General features: G+C 33.5%; 1 protein-coding gene across 3 annotated transcripts in view; it reads right to left on the bottom strand.

The window, feature by feature from the left end:
- Window positions 1-12,746: 12,746 nt before the first annotated feature.
- Window positions 12,747-21,306, bottom strand: part of kn (EBF transcription factor knot) — a 96,051-nt gene continuing 87,491 nt past the window's right edge. For 2 of the 3 annotated variants that reach the window (XM_090172501.1, XM_090172502.1), the window contains exons 9-14: window positions 18,119-18,261; window positions 17,610-17,736; window positions 16,923-17,011; window positions 16,671-16,848; window positions 15,359-15,535; window positions 12,747-13,129 (exon numbers count right to left, since the gene is read on the bottom strand). In XM_090172501.1, the coding sequence (XP_090028627.1) occupies window positions 13,023-13,129; window positions 15,359-15,535; window positions 16,671-16,848; window positions 16,923-17,011; window positions 17,610-17,736; window positions 18,119-18,261 (821 nt within the window). In that variant the 3' untranslated portion in view covers window positions 12,747-13,022. Of the gene's footprint in view, window positions 13,130-15,358; window positions 15,536-16,670; window positions 16,849-16,922; window positions 17,024-17,609; window positions 17,737-18,118; window positions 18,262-21,306 lie in introns of all 3 variants that reach the window. The other variant, XM_090172500.1, reaches the window with a different exon arrangement.

Genomic DNA, 21,306 nt, shown 5'->3' with positions numbered 1-21,306 from the left:
ACTGAGGGGGGTGAGTGGGACACGCGCTGGTCACGTGGCCGGCCTCGTTCCGATTACGCGCGACCCCTTCATTCGAATGCGGGGATGCAACGCCATATGGGCAGAGGAGCTCGATTAGCATCATATCCAATTCCTGGGACTCATCTCAATCTCGAGGACAAGTCACGCGTTAGGCCATCCTCTCTTCAAGCCTATTTTTTCCTCCGAGTGGGCGACACGAGCTCTATATCTATATCATGCAAAATTTAGGGTCTTTTTAACTTCCCTGACGCACTTATGGTTAGTATATATCTTCAAAGGTTGCCATTCTGGTTATATTTTTCAGGTTCGTCTACACCTTTTGGGGATAAATTTTACTATACTTACAAGGAGAGTACCCGAGGTGTTTATTGCCGATTATTTTCAAAGTCGGTCGCAATGTAGACCTATATGAGATATGAAATTTCCCAAAAGGAGACGTTGCACTACCTATTCGATTTGCCATGGAAACCGAAAATGTTTTTGACCTTATTTTACCCAAAAAGTGTTACAAATTTACGCCAAAAATGTTCCAATTTACCCAAACTTGATGAAATTTACCTAAATGTGGTCCAAAATACCCATTTCGTGATTTTCAAATTTTTAAAAAAATGTTCGTACCCTGTGAAACCGAGACAAAAAATCCCATGCCTTTTAAAATGGAGATTTTTTGTTTTAAGTGGTCAAAACCATTTTCGGTTGCCATGGCAAATCGACTGGGTAGTGCAACGTCTCCTTTTGGGAAATTTCATATCTCATATAGGTCTACATTACGCCCGACTTTGAACTAAATCGGCAATAAACACCTCGGGTACTCTCCTTGTTAGTTGCGGGAGAGTAAGTTGCAAATTATTCGTTACCGCCTCAATTTTGTTATTAAACGCGTACGTTTAAAATACCCAAATATAAAGTTCCATCGCTTTACGTTTCGTAGTTAATTAGAAGTAATTAGTAGAACGCAAAAACAGTTTGAATTTTAGCGTGGTGATTGACGTCATTGACTACACGTTATTTATCATTGGCCGCTATCCCCAACATAGAGTTTAGAATTTTGTACGCGAGTGCGTACATGGTTTTAAAAACACGCGCTCAAGCTTATTCTTTAGAGCACCCGCTAAATTGGCATCGCCATATCTACCGAGGATATTACAAGAATGATCATGATAGGATGTAACCTACTAGATGCAGTGGGAAAAATTCTGAAAAACCGTAATCAATGACGTCACTAACTAGGTGCGGTAAAATTATCGTTCAAAATAAAAACCGCCGCGGGGCGCTACACGTAAATTTAATTTCAATATTAAATAAACTTACAGACGGTATTTCATCAAATGAGTTACATTTTCGGAAAGCCCATTTTAAAATAAACAAGAAATTTTTTAAAGTAGGTAAGTTTCTATTCCGAAAATCTGTATGCAACTTGCTCTATCAGAAAGCTAAAATATCGAATACATTTGGCGGACAATACTAGCAGGAATTTCTAGTAAATTGTCGGCGGGGATTTCGAATTTGGCCTAATTTCTGTTGCATTTCTAAGTATACGTGCGTGCGTTGTATTTTGGGAAAATATATGCGTTATATTTCCAAGTTATAATAAATTAAATAATTAATTAACATAGATATGATTTTAAAACAGTTGAAGTAATTTCTTTTTAGTAAAACTAGTGCGGTATATATAAAAAATTCCGATTGGCGAGTCCAGGGTAAGTATAGAACAGGTAATGCCGAGATTACCACGCACATGCAATTTGATGATTTTTTTAGGAGCATAACTTTTAAAAAATACTCTAATGAATCTTAAAAATAATCATCTAAATTAAATATTTATTGTTCACTTTGAAATTTACGCAATAGGCATTTTTAGCCTGGATTAATATAACAAGTGCAGGAACTTTTATGAATTCAACAGAAAATAGATGTAATTCGAAATTCCCGCCGACAATTTACCGGAAATTAGTGCTAGTATCTTTGCGCCAAATGTACTAGAAATTTTGCCTCTCTTAAACTGCAACTGCAGAGTATAACTAAATTTGCGATTTTAGAAATTAACGTTTGTGTTGGTTTTTAAGAAAGGAGCAAAGTTTGTTTATTTGAAAATTAATTTATGCCATCTAGGAGCAACAAACACAAGGAGAACGCAGCTAGCTTTTAGACACGCTAACACAGTGTTGTGTACAAATTTCATTGGACGAACCTTTACGCTGAACGTTTTACGGGCGGGGGGAAGACAATTTCCGAATTTTCCCCTTCCTACGGCAGCAGGCGCTAAAGCGTCTAACCAATGAAAATTGTACGCAAGAAAATGCACGACTTTTGACGGGTTGCTTTCTCCTTGCGTGGGGTGCCGTGTTTGTTCCTCCTAGATGCCATAATGGAAATTAAAGTTTGTTTGGAGTGATACAAAGAATACATTCAGGTACCTAAGAATTTGTTACTGTAGAGCAGCGGTTCCCATTTTTTTTGGCTATGGAACCCTAATTTATCCACCTAATCCTGGCGGAACCCTAGGGCCCATCCTTGGAAGGAACCCTCCAGTGACCTTAAGTACCGTTAACGAAGGCATGAACCTATAATATCAATCTTCATGAAAATTTTAGAAAAGCTAACTTGAACTGCGTTGAAGATTTTGTTTTACAATTACCAAAATTTACTATATTTCTAAAAAAAAAGGGGGGGGGGGGGCAGACTCCTTATCTGCCTAGGGGCCCAGGATCTCTAAGTCCGGCACTGCACATGCCTAAATTTAAATGTAGTTTATAATTTATTAAGTAAACTTATGGACGAAAATTAACTTGCATATAACGTTTTAAACTCCTTAAACGTTTAATTATACCAAATTTTAATTTAATACATAATAAACTCATGATAATTATGTTATTAAGACGCATTAAAACGGTATAAAACCCTTAAATAATCTGATTAAAAGTAAATACTTATTACACAAAACTGCTGGAAAAAGTGGAAAGTCATCTATTGGGTTACGACAGTGTAGCAGACGACTTCCCAAATGTCACAAACAACAGGGCCAAAAAATAAGCTTTTCATAACATAAATCTAGAATCTGCATATACGCTAGTTTTCGTCGACAACAAAAAGAGGATGTACGGATAGTTTTTGGTACAAACTGAAACGTTTTTCCAACGTATAAACCCTGGACGTACACACGTACTCCTTTACAATTTAATATTCTATCAATTTACTTTTACGGCAAAATTAAGCAAAGGGTTTTAAAATATATACATTTCCATCTTATAAATATGTACATCAATTTACGAAAAGGTTACGAAAATTGACTAAAATTGTTTTCAAACATTTATGAAATAAACTAAAATATACTTTTTTTTTCAAATTATTCCCGAAAAGTATCTCTAAATCTAAAATAGCATTAATACCTGATCTTTTATAGGTCCCAACATAGCCCCCTTCCTTAAATCTGCCTTTAAACTGGTTTGGCTCTTTGATCTGCACCTAAAAAGGGGTTTTCAAAAGGTTAGGCTTAACCTTTTCCATTGAGACAAAACAAGAATTTATATTAAAACCATTTAAATTAATTAAATATGTGCTCTCAATAAGTTATTCCGAAAAAGATTGGTGGTTACCTGATTTGGTTACTTTCTGTCATATGGTTAAAGTAAAATAATAATAATAATCAGTTAGGCTAATACCCAAGGCACCGCATTAGACCTAAGTCATCAAGCGACTTTAAAAGCCAATAATTCAGGTGGCCCTTCGTGCCACGCGAGCCAACAGCTCCCTACACTAACTATTAACGTTAACCTCCACAAGTTTATATGGAAGGGGAAACCGAAGAACTCGGGGAAAACCCCTTAAACCAGTGGGGAGAGAAGTTGCAAACTCAACGCAGAAGGTGTTTTTCCGAGTTTTCACCTAGTACCACAAGCTGGAATCGAACCCGGCTCCTCTTGCTGCGAGGCGAAAGTGCTAATCACTCCGCCACCCTACTTTTAACACTTTTAACGGGGGTTCAAAATCGCGCGAGCCACAACCTACTAATATATCAAGAGCGCGCACCCAAAAACTTAACTCTTTTGTACATGTATTTGTCGTTATTATATTTCAGAAACACCTATTTCTCCTTTTCAAAATCTAGGAATTTAAAAAAGCTATAAAAAACATTCTACCCCCAAATTTGTTATAATGCCTTTTGCAACGCCATATTTTTTTACGTTGAAACATTGTTGTTGCCTATGCAACGGGGACCAGGCACGAGATAACCTAGTGGTCAGAGTTGTCGAGCTAAAGTGGTAGAAATTAATTTCCCCTGCACTGGCCTTTATAAAATACATGAATAAGTAGATTAGTCCATAATTAAAAGGGATAAAATAGCTTAACCCTAAAACATATTTGAAGATATTAAATAACATACAAATAACTCTTGCCAATGGGTCTTCGAGCAAAAAAAACGACGCGAATCTCGGATCAAATAGATCTTCGAGTAAAAATTACATAAAAACGAAATAAAATAGCCAGAAATTCCAACGGTAGACCGGTTTCGTACTATTTGGAACTCATCAGTACCGTGCGGGAAATCTGCCTGGTGACTGTTATATCGAAAAGATAAACTAAGTCTTAACGTTAAAAATTTCAAAACGAGTATAATATCGTTGGCTTTTCATAAACCAAAAAGTAAGTTGGGTGTTGTTTTTCCCGTGTTGCTCCGTTGAGCACCAGGTCGCGGACATACTATAGTCTCTGTCTGCAATCCTCTTCCCAGACATTAGCCCAGGGCGGCTGGGCCAAGAAGGGGAAATAGTCCCCTGATAATATTCTTCTTCTCCTGATTGGCCCCATATATTTTCTTTAACCCCAGTCAACCCCAGTCCACCCCAGTCCACCCCTCAGACTAACCAATTTCATTTTATCGATCCAAACTATTTAATTGAAGTTATTCGGACTTATAAGGTTCTACGACAGGGCGTTATAGGGATAATAATAATTATTATTATTAATATAATCAGCTAGCCTAATACCCAATGCACCACCTTAGGTTCAAGGATTGACCTTTCACAATAGAGATATAGTTTTCATTCCTTTGACTAATAAACCTGAATCTCGATTTAATTTTTAATCCGATTTAATCAAGATTTCCTATTTTGGTCTTGATTTAATCTTTTAAATCTTGATTTAATCTTTTAAATCTTGATTTAATCTTTTAAAGCTTGATTTAATCTTTTAAATCTTGATTTAATCTTTTAAATCTTGATTTAATTTTTAAATCTTGATTTAATCTTTTAAATCTTGATTTAATCTTTTTAATCTTGATTTAATCTTTTTAATCTTGATTTAATCTTTTTAATCTCGATTTAATTTTTAATCCGATTTAATCAAGATTTCCTATTTTGGTCTTGATTTAATCTTTTAAATCTTGATTTAATCTTTTAAATCTTGATTTAATCTTTTAAATCTTGATTTAATCTTTTAAATCTTGATTTAATCTTTTAAATCTTGATTTAATCTTTTAAATCTTGATTTAATCTTTTAAATCTTGATTTAATCTTTTAAATCTTGATTTAATCTTTTAAATCTTGATTTAATCTTTTAAATCTTGATTTAATCTTTTAAATCTTGATTTAATCTTTTAAATCTTGATTTAATCTTTTAAATCTTGATTTAATCTTTTAAATCTTGATTTAATCTTTTAAATCTTGATTTAATCTTTTAAATCTTGATTTAATCTTTTAAATCTTGATTTAATCTTTTAAATCTTGATTTAATCTTTTAAATCTTGATTTAATCTTTTAAATCTTGATTTAATCTTTTAAATCTTGATTTAATCTTTTAAATCTTGATTTAATCTTTTAAATCTTGATTTAATCTTTTAAATCTTGATTTAATCTTTTAAATCTTGATTTAATCTTTTAAATCTTGATTTAATCTTTTAAATCTTGATTTAATCTTTTAAATCTTGATTTAATCTTTTAAATCTTGATTTAATCTTTTAAATCTTGATTTAATCTTTTAAATCTTGATTTAATCTTTTAAATCTTGATTTAATCTTTTAAATCTTGATTTAATCTTTTAAATCTTGATTTAATCTTTTAAATCTTGATTTAATCTTTTAAATCTTGATTTAATCTTTTAAATCTTGATTTAATCTTTTAAATCTTGATTTAATCTTTTAAATCTTGATTTAATCTTTTAAATCTTGATTTAATCTTTTAAATCTTGATTTAATCTTTTAAATCTTGATTTAATCTTTTAAATCTTGATTTAATCTTTTAAATCTTGATTTAATCTTTTAAATCTTGATTTAATCTTTTAAATCTTGATTTAATCTTTTAAATCTTGATTTAATCTTTTAAATCTTGATTTAATCTTTTAAATCTTGATTTAATCTTTTAAATCTTGATTTAATCTTTTAAATCTTGATTTAATCTTTTAAATCTTGATTTAATCTTTTAAATCTTGATTTAATCTTTTAAATCTTGATTTAATCTTTTAAATCTTGATTTAATCTTTTAAATCTTGATTTAATCTTTTAAATCTTGATTTAATCTTTTAAATCTTGATTTAATCTTTTAAATCTTGATTTAATCTTTTAAATCTTGATTTAATCTTTAAATCTTGATTTAATCTTTTAAATCTTGATTTAATCTTTTAAATCTTGATTTAATCTTTTAAATCTTGATTTAATCTTTTAAATCTTGATTTAATCACGATCTAATCTTTTAAATCTTGATTTAATCACGATCTAATCTTTTAAATCTTGATTTAATCACGATCTAATCTTTTAAATCTTGATTTAATCACGATCTAATCTTTCAATCGATTTAATAACGATCTAATCTTTCAATCGATTTAATAACGATCTAATCTTTCAATCGATTTAATAACGATCTAATCTTTCAATCGATTTAATAACGATCTAATCTTTCAATCGATTTAATAACGATCTAATCTTTCAATCGATTTAATAACGATCTAATCTTTCAATCGATTTAATAACGATCTAATCTTTCAATCGATTTAATAACGATCTAATCTTTCAATCGATTTAATAACGATCTAATCTTTCAATCGATTTAATAACGATCTAATCTTTCAATCGATTTAATAACGATCTAATCTTTCAATCGATTTAATAACGATCTAATCTTTCAATCGATTTAATAACGATCTAATCTTTCAATCGATTTAATAACGATCTAATATTTGGAATATATTTATTTTTTAATCGCGATTAAATCACGATTAAGCTGATTAAATAAATAATAGGACCTACACTCATAAAGTTTTGTGTATTTTTAAAAGTTCGAAACGCTTTAGTTTAATGATGGTTTTAAGTTTTACTTAATGAAGCATACATTATCGATTAAATAAAAAAAAATCTTGATTTAGTCTTTTAAATCTTGATTTAATCTTTAAATCTTGATTTAATCTTTTAAATCTTGATTTAATCTTTTAAATCTTGATTTAATCTTTTAAATCTTGATTTAATCTTTTAAATCTTGATTTAATCTTTTAAATCTTGATTTAATCTTTTAAATCTTGATTTAATCACGATCTAATCTTTTAAATCTTGATTTAATCACGATCTAATCTTTTAAATCTTGATTTAATCACGATCTAATCTTTTAAATCTTGATTTAATCACGATCTAATCTTTCAATCGATTTAATAACGATCTAATCTTTCAATCGATTTAATAACGATCTAATCTTTCAATCGATTTAATAACGATCTAATCTTTCAATCGATTTAATAACGATCTAATCTTTCAATCGATTTAATAACGATCTAATCTTTCAATCGATTTAATAACGATCTAATCTTTCAATCGATTTAATAACGATCTAATCTTTCAATCGATTTAATAACGATCTAATCTTTCAATCGATTTAATAACGATCTAATATTTGGAATATATTTATTTTTTAATCGCGATTAAATCACGATTAAGCTGATTAAATAAATAATAGGACCTACACTCATAAAGTTTTGTGTATTTTTAAAAGTTCGAAACGCTTTAGTTTAATGATGGTTTTAAGTTTTACTTAATGAAGCATACATTATCGATTAAATAAAAAAAAATCTTGATTTAGTCTTTTAAATCTTGATTTAATCTTTAAATCTTGATTTAATCTTTTAAATCTTGATTTAATCTTTTAAATCTTGATTTAATCTTTTAAATCTTGATTTAATCTTTTAAATCTTGATTTAATCTTTTAAATCTTGATTTAATCACGATCTAATCTTTTAAATCTTGATTTAATCACGATCTAATCTTTTAAATCTTGATTTAATCACGATCTAATCTTTTAAATCTTGATTTAATCACGATCTAATCTTTCAATCGATTTAATAACGATCTAATCTTTCAATCGATTTAATAACGATCTAATCTTTCAATCGATTTAATAACGATCTAATCTTTCAATCGATTTAATAACGATCTAATCTTTCAATCGATTTAATAACGATCTAATCTTTCAATCGATTTAATAACGATCTAATCTTTCAATCGATTTAATAACGATCTAATCTTTCAATCGATTTAATAACGATCTAATCTTTCAATCGATTTAATAACGATCTAATCTTTCAATCGATTTAATAACGATCTAATCTTTCAATCGATTTAATAACGATCTAATCTTTCAATCGATTTAATAACGATCTAATCTTTCAATCGATTTAATAACGATCTAATCTTTCAATCGATTTAATAACGATCTAATATTTGGAATATATTTATTTTTTAATCGCGATTAAATCACGATTAAGCTGATTAAATAAATAATAGGACCTACACTCATAAAGTTTTGTGTATTTTTAAAAGTTCGAAACGCTTTAGTTTAATGATGGTTTTAAGTTTTACTTAATGAAGCATACATTATCGATTAAATAAAAAATATAATACACAAATCATTTAATTTCATAAACTCGAAATATAAAAAGTGAAAATTACTCTGTGTTGGGAAAATATTCCAAAGTTGGATACCGTGGCGCTATGAGCGGCACAAGAACATAGCGCTCTATCTAATACGGGTCCAGTAGTTCATTTGTCCAAGATAATTATAAAGCTACCTATATCTGAACTGGCACAATTTATTAACAATTTCGTACATGATATTTACCTATATCCAATTGGTACATCGTCCGATGTCGAACATCAACAGTAATTCGCTTTATCCAAGGTGACATCGTTCAAGTTTACGGCGGGTTCAATTGGAAGGGTCTGTCAACGTTGTTCCTAGGTGGCGCGGTGTTTTATGTCGTAGTGGGTTTGACCTTTGACTCTTTTCGGGCGGGCGTTCAATTCGCGGCTTTTGTGGCCCAAGTCGATCTCTCCCTCCCCGCGCCATTGTCTATATTTTATGGATGTCCGACCTCACCACTGCAGACACCAATAAAACTCAACAAGGCCAGATAACTCGGTCGCCCCTCTACGATATGAAAAGGGAACTTTTACGAACCTTATAACGAGACAATCTCTACGGCTCAATTTATGATTAACTTTTTGGCTAGTTCGTACAGCGAGGTCAACCTTGCCTTCGGTATAGTACGATGTAAAGGTTGCTCCGTATAGGAGCCTTGTGCCCATAGCAACGACCTTCATCAACTCAAAAAAACAGTGTGTATTTTAATTATTAGGTTAATTATCAGATAATAAATAATAATAATAATAATAATCAGCTAGGCTAATACCCAAGGCACCACCTTAGGCCTTAGTCATCTAACCACTTTTATTGCCTTTAAACAGGTGGCCGGGTTACAATGTGTAGGTTGGTGGTGGAAAGCCCTTCATGCCACGTGAGCCAACAGCCCCCTACACTAACTATTACCGTTAACCTCTACAAGTTTTTATGGAAAGGGGAAACCCCTTTAACCAGTGCGGAGATAACTTGCAAATTCTACGCAGAAGGAGTAGTTCCGAGTTTTGCACCTTTTGCCACAAGCTGCGATCAACCCCGGCTCCTCTTGCTGCGAGGCGAAAGCGCTAACCACTCCGTTAACCCATCTTATTATTACTTATCACCTAACTCCTTTACAAAGTAAATTCGTCAATTTCAAACATATTTTGTTTCCATTCTTAAAGTAACTCCAAAATACAGTTTACGCAAGCCCAAAATCAACCCAAGCTTGATTTCCATAAAATCTATCCGTATAGCTTTCCCAGGACGTCATGATCTCAACAGCGTCATTCGCCTTACCTACCATAACCAATATTTTGACTAATTATCTCGCGTAACCTTCTTACAACCTTTAAATGGAAGGTTTATATAATACTAATTAAACCTATTACGAAACCCGATCAGTCGTTTTTGAAGCGTGACTCTGCTGTAAAATGAATATAACCCTAATTATACGTATATTTCGTATACCCCTCGAAAATAGTCTTTTCCGAAAGCGTCATCGTACTATATATGTAAGCTATATATATTTATATATGTATGATAGCATTGAGGGGTGTGTGGGCTATCTAGGGGTGATGTTGGTCCTTCCCCCTGAATGTAATCTACTTGGAGAGGAACACCATTACACGCGGGCCCGGAGCCAAACTATATTTTGGAAAGTAGAGGCATACCCCTGGGCATTGGCTTCTCCCCCCACTTTTACATTATAGAGCGGACCGGGCTTATTCACTCTTTTGAGACCCGAGAGTGGCCCGGGGGGGGAGCACGATTACGCGGGTCTCGCATCCCCCCACCGAAAATTTATTCCAAGAGACGTTGCTTGTTGTATTACTCTTTCAAAATGCTGTTCGGTGAATCCTAAAAATTTGGTTTAGTCAATACTTTGGAAGCCAGTCTCTATGTCTCTCTCTCTTTTAACATTTTATTTTGTATTTAGTCGGCCCCACCAAAGCGGCTGTTATATAGAAAACGATATTTAGCGCTTACGTATTATTCGCGCGAGTCTTTTGGGACTGTTTGTACGCCACTAAGTGGATATGGAGGGAACATTTTTAAAAATCTCTTTAATTTTCAGTTTGCTTTGGCGAATTCCTGCTCCACTCTGTCGCCTCTTCAATTGAGATAAATTTGTTAGCCGTCGTTCATTGAATGTGATTTTATTGAAGGTGCCTAACCCCATTTAGGTTCGGACAATTTTTCCGTTAATAGGCGTTGATACAGACGACGACTTTTCAGTAAATTTGTTAATAAGTGATTGGCGGTATGTTCTGCGTAGTTTTCGTTTTAAAAGTAGTTTCCGCAAATTTCGGGTAGATAAGGTTAGTTGCTACGCGGGAACCCAACACTCGGTAGGCTATTGGTTGAGTTTTGAGGCGATTATTTTTAACAACACCACAAATTTAATATTTTAATTAAAATTATGATAATACTTTAGCTTTAATTAAAATTATGTGAATACTCTAGCTTTAATTGAAATTATGTGAATACTCTAGCTTTAATTGAAATTATGAGAATACTCTAGCTTTAATTAAAATTATGAGAATTCTCTAGCTTTAATTAAAATTATGAGAATACTCTAGCTTTAATTAAAATTATGAGAATACTCTAGCTTTAATTAAAATTATGATAATACTCTAGCTTTAATTAAAATTATGAGAATTCTCTAGCTTTAATTAAAATTATGAGAATACTCTAGCTTTAATTAAAATTATGAGAATACTCTAGCTTTAATTAAAATTAGGAGATTACTCTAGCATTAATTAAAATTAGGAGAATACTCTAGCTTTAATTAAAATTATGAGAATACTCTAGCTTTAATTCAAATTATGAGAATACTTTAGCTTTAGTTCAAATTGTTAAGTATATTGTGGCGGTTTGTTAAAATATTATTTACTGTACATGTCGGTGATAGGCTTAGTAACTTATGAAAAATTAAGTGTAAAAGTTTAGCAGTAAAATTTATTTCACGACACCGAAAAATTTAAATTAATAGTGAGAAAGGATTTTCAAAAAATTATAAAATATAGGATTCGTACATAGGCTAAATTTTGGTCAGAAATCAAAATTTTATCTGTAAAATATTAAAGAATAAAAAGTCTGATATTTCCTGCTGCAATTAATCGACAAATAAAAAAGCAGATGGCGCTTTTGCACTACGCACAATGCCTATACTTAATTTAGTAAAAGTAAGATAAACCTGTTATGTTTTAATGGAAATTTGTTGATTTAATGATCACATGATATACAGAAAAGATGACGTAAAAGTAAGCGGGGCTAAGATCTGTACAAATGTTTTACATTTTTTTAATTTTTTTTTCGATTTTTCGAACTATAAATAGTCTTATTTGTCGCCCCGGCACTGTTTTTAAATATGAATTTATGACAACACTGAAACAGGACAACTAAAATGACCGCGTGCGACTTTATTTTCCTGGTTTTACCTTTTTTTTGAAAATCGTTCGAAAAATGTTTCTGAGTCGCGAAATCTTTCATTACACAATGGAATTTTTATTTTAATATATATATTTTTTAAATTATTCCGATTTCCTCAAAGTCCGCGTGGAGCACCACCGCATCTCGATATCAGCCTTACAAGTTTTTTTTTCGTTTTTTTTTATTGATTTTATTTTATATTTTCTCGAAAAATATGATTAAAAATGTTTTTACATATTATATTCGTGGGAATAATTTTGTCCATTTTTTAGATAAGTGAAGGTAAACGTAAACATAATTTTTTTAAATTATTTTAAAAATATCTACATTTAAATGTAAATGTGTTATTTTTTAAATAAATTTACAAATTAATTAATAAACAAAAACATAAATTGTTGTTTTTTTCTTTTACCTGGAGTCCGTCGACGATTTAAGACGATTCCGCGCAATCTATTGACCGGTTGGAAAAAAACACTTAAATATTTAATTTAAGTCCGAACGGGTCTTTTTCGTGCGAAGCCCGCGTTATTTACATTGAATTCTCTTCATTTCAGCTGAGTCACTGTGACGAATATCTTTAAAATATTTTTTTTTGTTGCTTCGTAATCACAAATGTCGCGACGTTCACTTTGTTTTTTACGCGTTGACTTTGACGCAATTGGGTTCGTCGTCGTCGTCCGTCGGGGACAGAGGTCACTTGGAAGAGGTCACTATTGAGCTTCCGTAAGACTGACCGTTACACGTTGGCAGTGCGAACGGATTCATGCTCGCGAAAGGAGATGAAACTATGCTTCCCATCCCTGATCGACACATGAAAAACACAAGCGCAATATTAAATTTCAGTCACTTTCAAACTGCTCAGTGGCTTACATTTATTATTATACTCAGTCGCAGGTTGAAAGGGAATATAACCTGCAAAACAATCTTTAGGGAAGATCCCTTAATTTTTTCAAATTACCCTGTACAGTGGTGTCAAACATTACAAAAGCCAAAGGCAATAGCGGTCAGAGCTGCAAACGTTGGTGTTCCATATCAAATACCTGAGGTTATATTCCCTTTGAGAAAGGCAAAATATCTAGTACTTTTGGTGGAAAGATACTAGCACGTATTTCGGTAAATCGTTTACGATAATTTCAAATTTGGCCAGTTTACGGTTTGATTTCTAAGTATAATTAAGGGAAATATCGTCTATTGCCATATATTTCAAAGTGATAATTAATTAATTAACATAGATAAGATTTAGAAACCGTTGTAATAATTTATTTTTAGTACTAACAGAGGCATGCCTAAAATAAAATCCGTTTGGGAAGTCCAGGGTAAGTATAGAACGGGTAGTGCCGAGATTACCACGTTGACGTACATAAACGTGCGATTTGATGGTTGTTTAGGAGCATAATATTTAAAAAACGCTATAAATTAATAATCTATTATAAATATTTATTAATCACTTTGAAATTAACTCAATAGACATTTGTAAAATTAATTAATATAACAGGCGTAGGAACCTTAAGTAATTCAGCAGAAAATAGGCGAAATTCGAAATTCCCGCCGCCGATTTACCGGTATCTAGTATCTTTCCATCAAATGTACAAGATATTTTGCCTTTCTTAGCCTACAACTGAGTATAGCACTACTTGATAATTAATAATACCACAAGTAACATAATAAAATAAGTATGCTAATTAGCTAAAGATTGGTTCCCCAAAACTGTCGTTTTCCGGCGTCACTGAAGAGAACACAGAGCGCCTAAATATACTACTAATAAAGACGATAATATAGTTTTCAGTTCCAGTCCGAGCTGGGTTTGAGTGTGAGTTTCGAAAAAAAATTTTGTTAACAAAATTAGCTTTAAAACAATGGGAAGTGTCATACTTATGGTTATGATGTTACTCGTGATAATACGTCTAATAAAATTGTTTTGGGTGGCTAGGATATTTACTTTTCAAAAGATAAATTGTTTGTTAAAAATAAATACGAAAATCGTAAAGATGCTCGACTACAGATGGCGCTAGTAGATTAAAACCCTGTAAATTAACTTATCCCTGAACAACAGCGTGTCATATATATTATATATCAAATCTAAAAGCTTTTAAGAAACTTTCCAACGACATTCATATCAATTAAGAATTTCCATATTATGGTTATATATCTTAAAGTTGAAAATAAAGTTCAGAATTAAATTAAGGAATAAAAGAAAATTATTTTCCTTGTGCCAAATTCGCAAAATGAAAATATTATTTTTACGCAAGGTTCATGAGAACCTTTAACTTTCAACTGTTTCTCCCTAAAAATTTAATGTGATAGTATTTAATCTATATAATTTTAATTTGATCAAGTTATAATAATTTTCCTTGCGAAAAGTCCGGAAATAAAAATTATATTTGAACTTTTAAAGACAAGTGATAAACTTTCACTTTCAACTGTCCGCGCCTACAATGTGATTGTTAATTGTTTAATTTCAAATCGATCAAGCTTTACAAAATTCAATGTGAATGCACCGATAATTTTTTTAATTTTAAATCGATCAAACTATAGTAATTTTCCTTGTGTTAAATTCGGAAATGAAATTTAAAGTCAAAAGTTCAATGATATTATGATAAAATCCGTTTAATCTCAAACCGATTAAAGTATAACAATGAACCAAGCTACAATAAGTTTCCTCGTGCTTAGAGCCCGGCGGAACAGATAAATTTCGATTATTTATAAAAATTTCGGTTAACTGTTTATTTATGGAAATTATTCGCGGTTATAAAACGATTTAATATGTAGAAAATAACTTTTAATTCGCATAATTTTCGGTTATGGATAAAACAAATAAAACAGTTATTTCTTATCCAAACCCCCGAGCTCTAATCGTGTTTATACTTTCTACCGTTTATCCCCAAAAAATCCCAATGTGATAATAACCAAAATTCGTTAAATTTTAAGTTTACCAATCCAAAATATCATAGCCAAATCCCAAACTCAAACGTAAAATGTCGTTTAAAATGAGAATGAAATAATAATGAAAAGAGGATCTGAGAGTTTACCGTTGAAAAGTCCGGGGGATCCGGGCACGGGCATGTTCCCGAGGTTGGTGGGTGATCCGTATCCGCCGTTCATGGCTCCGCTGCCGTACGAGCTGCCGTTGGAGGAGTGCGGGGTGGAGGCGTTGGAGCCGTAGCCGCGCGGAGACACGCTGCTGCTTTGGTTCCGGCCGTATTCGGCTGCAAAGGACAGAGAAGGAGAGAAAGCAAGATGCCTGCGGTCAGAGCCTGCTGCGGAGTCCAATAGAGAAGAAACACATTCCCTTAGCCACAACCAACACCACGCGACGACCAACAAAAAAAACAACATGTTCGGAGTCGAGCCCCGAAAGAAACGCGCCTACGACACGCCGGGGCTCTTGGCCCCACCTACGCGATCGTACTCTCGTTACGGGGGTCTGTTGGTTTTTGCCGCTTAAATTACGATACCAAACTTAGTCGAATTTCAGATTTCTACAATATTCAAAATATTAACTTTTAACACCTTAAAGGCCCAAGATTTCTACTGCCTGTTTTCCTTTAAGTTTACTTCCCGCCGCGCAAATAACCTGGTGGTAGGCCAACCGCGGAACACGTTGGCCTACCACCAGGATATTTGCGCGGCGGGAAGAAAACTTAAAGGAAAACAGGAAGAATACATCCTAGACCTTTAAGCCGTTTTTGTTGTAAGACATAGAAAACGTTATATTTATATTACAATATTACTTTCGTTTTAACCGTATTTGTTTGGATTTTGTTCTTTGATGGTCAGTAAAGGATACTTTTTTTAATATTTAAGCGTTTTGACGCGCTTGTGTCCGGGCAGGGTCATTCAATATAGTAGGTAGAAGCTGGACCGTGTTGGGTTAAATACTTTCTTCACAGTATTTAAAATAACATATTAAATACTTTAAAGAAAAACTATTTAATATGCGATACTAAATACTCTTTATGAAAGTATTCAAATTAAAATACTAAATACTCTTTGGGGGAAATTATTTAAAAAAATACTTCATTATGAGTATTACTTGGCTTTCAAATAAATATTGCAATTTAAAATACCCGAATGGGGTCAATTCCTTTAGTGGAATAAACAATTTTGGATAAAATTCCGAAAAAGTCACTAAAATTTTTTAACGATCACAATATTTATCTATAGAAAATTTGAAATTTAATATTTTTATAAGTAACATAATAAGCGTAAGTGTGACAATTTGCATTATCTCGGTGCTATTTTTCTCGCAATAGCTCTTTGGAGTATTTAGAATAGTAATTTTGAAATGGTTGAACCCAACACGGAGGGTGGGGTGTTGTTGGGCGTGGCCACGCTACTTACCACTGCCGTTTTGTTGTACACTCACGGCCAACTGACCTGTGTATGCGTTAAAACTGGACATGGCGGAGGCGGCGTTGTTGACCACTGGCGATCTCGGCGAAGGGATGCCCAGCTGATTATTTCGAGGCATACTGTAAAGAGCTTCCGCCAGATCCGCGGCCCTCTTTAAGATGATCTCCTGCGACCACCAAAATCAAAGAGATCACGGTGTTTACAAACGCCTTAATATATTCGTCACTGAGATCTTTTTACCTTAGGCAATTTTTCGGGGTCTCCCGGATGTCTTGGTATTAGCTTGGCCAGCCTCTGGAAGCCGTAGTCTATCGTCGGTTCGTTCAGAGCTTGGGAGAGACCTTAACGCGTTAATTTGTTGAAAACTTCACACGAGAACACTTTCAAATAGGCGGAGGTAACTTTCACAATGGAGAGGTTGGGGTTTGGACGTACAAATTCAATTCGTTCGTCAATTTCTACTTTTATTTCCTCAAACCTCCCCACTAGAAATGCTAGTTAAGCTTGGACGAATAAACCAATGAACTCGAAATCGTTCTTCACATTGCATCGCCCGTCAGCGCTCCTACCGAGAAAATCGCGAAACGTTTCCACCCAAATACTAACGTAAGATGGCCTTCATTCTGACGACTGCATTGTAGTTTTAAATAAGTTAGGTCTTTTGGATAACACTTATATGAAATTACTACATTACCTTCAGCATATGTTCCCAATAGCATTTCGAAGGTATCCCAGAAGAGGGAGCTGAAAATATTTGGCCTAACATTGTTCGCGCATTTCATATTTGTGTGGAAATGTTTCTAATATCAGACATAGTAGCGATACAAGCGTCACTGCTCAAAAAGAACAGATGTATCTAGAGTCGGGTCCATTAGTTTATTTGTCTAAGATTCAAGCTTGGTGTAAATTGAAAAGAATTGTACTTACAAACGTAGACGAATCGTCCGGGAGCCCCTTTGCAGAATTGTTTGGACTTGTAGGACAGTGTGACTTCGACCACTCCCGGTATGTGTCGCGGCGGCGTTTGAACCCGTATGGCGTGCGACGTTATTAACTAGATAATTAAAATTATCTTCTTTATATCGTCATTCAAAAGATCGCTTCAAAAATTGCTCACAGGGAAAATAAACATTTAGTGCGAAGCCATTAAAGGTTCAATTTTATCGCTTTTATTTATACTAGAATACTAGATGGCGCCAATTTAAACCTTTTAGCGGGAAGGGACAAAATATTACCGATTTACTTTTTAAAAACATATTTGTAACATTATATTAAGCGATATTTTATCTAAAACCTATGGGAATTATGTTTCAGATTGCTAGCGCCATCTGGTAAGACTTCGGGTATATAAAAATGGACCTCTAATGGCGTTAGACCCGTGAAAGGATCTTCTCCCTTGGGTATCTCTCTATTCTATAAAGTTGTTTGGAAGTTACCTCGCTCCAGACTAGCATGGTGCCGAAGACGACCTGAAGGCCGTCGAAGAAATTGTCCCCGATGATAATTACAGTTGAGCCCCCCGTTGTCCATCCTTCGCTCGGACTTATGGCCTTGATACACGGCGTCGCCGCGAAAGGAACTAGACAATAAATGAGAAACCAACGTTAATTCTCCTCACAGGCAAAACTTTCTTAACGATATTAACACCTAAATATTGTTGCGCCTTCAGAAATATTGTATCGAGGGCTATTCAAAACATTTTCCAACTATATAACTTTTTAACCATCATATTTTTGTACAAAGATTTCCACGGTTATAATCAAATTTTAGGAAAAACAGAAAAATCTGTTAATACGAGATCAAAACAAATGTTTAAACTACCTAAATGTTACACCAGCAAAAAATGACCTCAATATTATATAATGGTATCAAATTGTTCAACTCCATTATCATTAAAATCGATATACACGAAATTATCTATACTTTTGAAAAGAGACTTAAGTTACTTTTGATAGAACAAAAACCTACCACTAGAAACTCTCTTACCGCTGTTTGTTTTCTGTTTGTTTTATTTTTTATTGAGTAAATATAATATACAGTTGTGTATTCTTATTTTTATATAGTGTTAATTGTGTATATTTCCTGTTGCTAAATTGATCTAAATGTTTGATAACTGAATAAGAACCTAAGCAGGGCTTACAAGTCAGCCAATGACTTAGCCCTTACACCCCTGTAAAATATACTACAAAAATATTTTCCTAATAAACTTGAATTTGAATTTGAATGATACGTCACCAGATAGATAAAAGCAGAAGTAGATAAATCTCTATCCGATCAAAGTATCCATCTTCCAATACTGTTAATGTTACTCGCTTGTTACCGCATATTTTTCAAAAGACTTTTTGGGGCAAAATACACCACTATCAAGTGACGTATTATAACTATTACATCGGGAAAATATGGCTTATAACTAAGCAAATATCCCTAGGCAGTTTGATTACTTCATTTTGAATCGTTAGATAGTAAATTTTTATAACGGCGAAAAGTTGGCTGAGCATGCACAAATTAAGTGTTCAGTTTTACACTCTATACAGGGTATTTCAAAGGGCTTTGCAACCATTTGTAGGAGTTGTAGGGGGTGAGTTGAGAAGTATGCCTCTTTTTTTCCCCATTTTCCTAAGCTGAGTTAAAAGAGCGCTAGAGAGCTTCAAAGTGTGGCCTACTAGCCCCTGGAAGTAGGCTGCAACATGCGCAAAACCAAGCAGCAGGGACTTTAAATACTGTTTAAGTTTTACACTGGTTACCTCAAAGTCCTTTTTTACCTATCACAAGTAGAGGTCGGTGATGGTTAAAGCTCTCAAAAATTATTTGTAAAACGTTTTGATCAAGTAATTTATATTTCTGTATTATCCGATTAATTTTTTGATAAATTTGTAAAATTAATCGGAAAAACGACGTTTTTTTCGATAAAAAGCTAAAATTTTCGAATAATACATGTTTTTAATCATTTTCCGAAATATTAACCGGTAAATTTCTTTGTTTACATTTTTTTCCCGAAAAAAATCAATTTTAACATGGATAATGATTAACCGTCCCCGACCTCTAATCACAAGAACCGAAACCTTAATGTTCGTGTTTCCCCGCTCTCTAGCCTGTACAAAATAGACGTTGTCATAACTACGAAGCTCGCTATAGTCGACGTCGCGACATGAGTCTCGGTAGATAAACAATTTCAAATTCACTATAGCAAGTGTCATACTTATGTTAATTATATTTATAACCAAAGTAGATAGAAAAGAATGCGACGCAAAACTCCTTCGCAACGTATAGCATCCATATTATCAATAAGGAATATTATTCGCAGCGGGGGCGGGGCAATCTGAGACGTATTTCTGTCTGATAAATAAGAAATTACTTGGCTATTCCGAAAGTGCGCGTCTGTCTCGATAAGTCCGGCAAAAGGCGTTCTTATCAAAGGGAGAAATATCCTATGATAAACGGCCACGCGGTCCGGGAATGAAGGGGTGATATGTTCTCGGTGCAGTCAAATAAATGGCCGGCTTCTCCTCGGACAATTTCTTCTCATTTTCGTTGCTGAATCCTTTTCTATTGGCGGCACGCGCTACTACAAATATTTCTCCTGGGGATTTTCCGGACGTGCGCCCATCTCCCTCGCTCTCTCGGTCATTCTTGACCACTTCACTCTCTCTCTCTCTCTCTCTCTATCGTCCTGCGGAAATTTGGGCTTTTCCGGCCTATAAGCTCTTTGCGTATTCTATATCCTTCGCGTTTATGGAAGATTTGGTGCCATTCATTTGGCGTATTCCAAATTATACCAATCGTAATAGCCGCTTTCGGACTCGCTGGGATAATTTAAATCACACTTTAGAGCTTATATTTTAATATATTTAGAAATAATATAAATGTTAAAGTCCTATCATTTCTTATGAATGTTTTCCTTTGAGTTTTTTCCCGCCGCGCAAATATCCTGGTGGTAGGCCAACCGCAGAACACGTTGGCCTACCACCAGGATATTTGCGCGGCGGGAAGTAAACTAAAAGGAAAACAGGCAGAAGAAATACTAGGCCTTTAAGAAAATGTTGGATAAAATATGCGCAAATCCAAATTCGACTCTGATCGAAATTAGAATCTAAAATTATATTTAAATTTTACTTTAAGTGGTTTCTTTTCGCTTGTTCCGGGATTTCGGAGTAGGGTAGGAAGAGTAAGGCTATGACGTCATTTTACTCCAATTCTGTGGGGGCGAATAGTTCGAGTCGGAGTAAAACCGTTTTCCAAAATGGCTGCCTGTGGCTTTTTTAGCAGATACATTCAGGCTAACAGATGACAAAATCCAATTTACTCTCTTTACACTTCGTTTTCAGAAGGTGTAAAAAGAGTAGCCCTAATACTTTTGAACAAGCGAATAGTTTACGGGTAGTAATTAACATCCCCGGAACAGGCGAATAAAACGTTTTAGGGTAAAAAGAGTACACTTTTAGTCCGATAACAGGCGAAAAGAAACCACCTCATATATTAAATAAAACTGAACGTGTCTACATTCCAGAGAGATCCAAATTTGTATATACTATTTCTACCATGTAAAAACTAGCGTCTCATTTAACTTAAAACATTAATTTTATCGCGAAGAATTGAATACAGCTTTTAGATTAAATTTTAGTGG

This window comes from Leiobunum rupestre, chromosome 4, assembly GCF_980474605.1.
Source record: "Leiobunum rupestre chromosome 4, qqLeiRupe1.1.hap1, whole genome shotgun sequence".
Lineage (NCBI taxonomy): Eukaryota > Metazoa > Arthropoda > Arachnida > Opiliones > Sclerosomatidae > Leiobunum > Leiobunum rupestre.
This window is presented reverse-complemented; position numbering and strand designations above follow the sequence as displayed.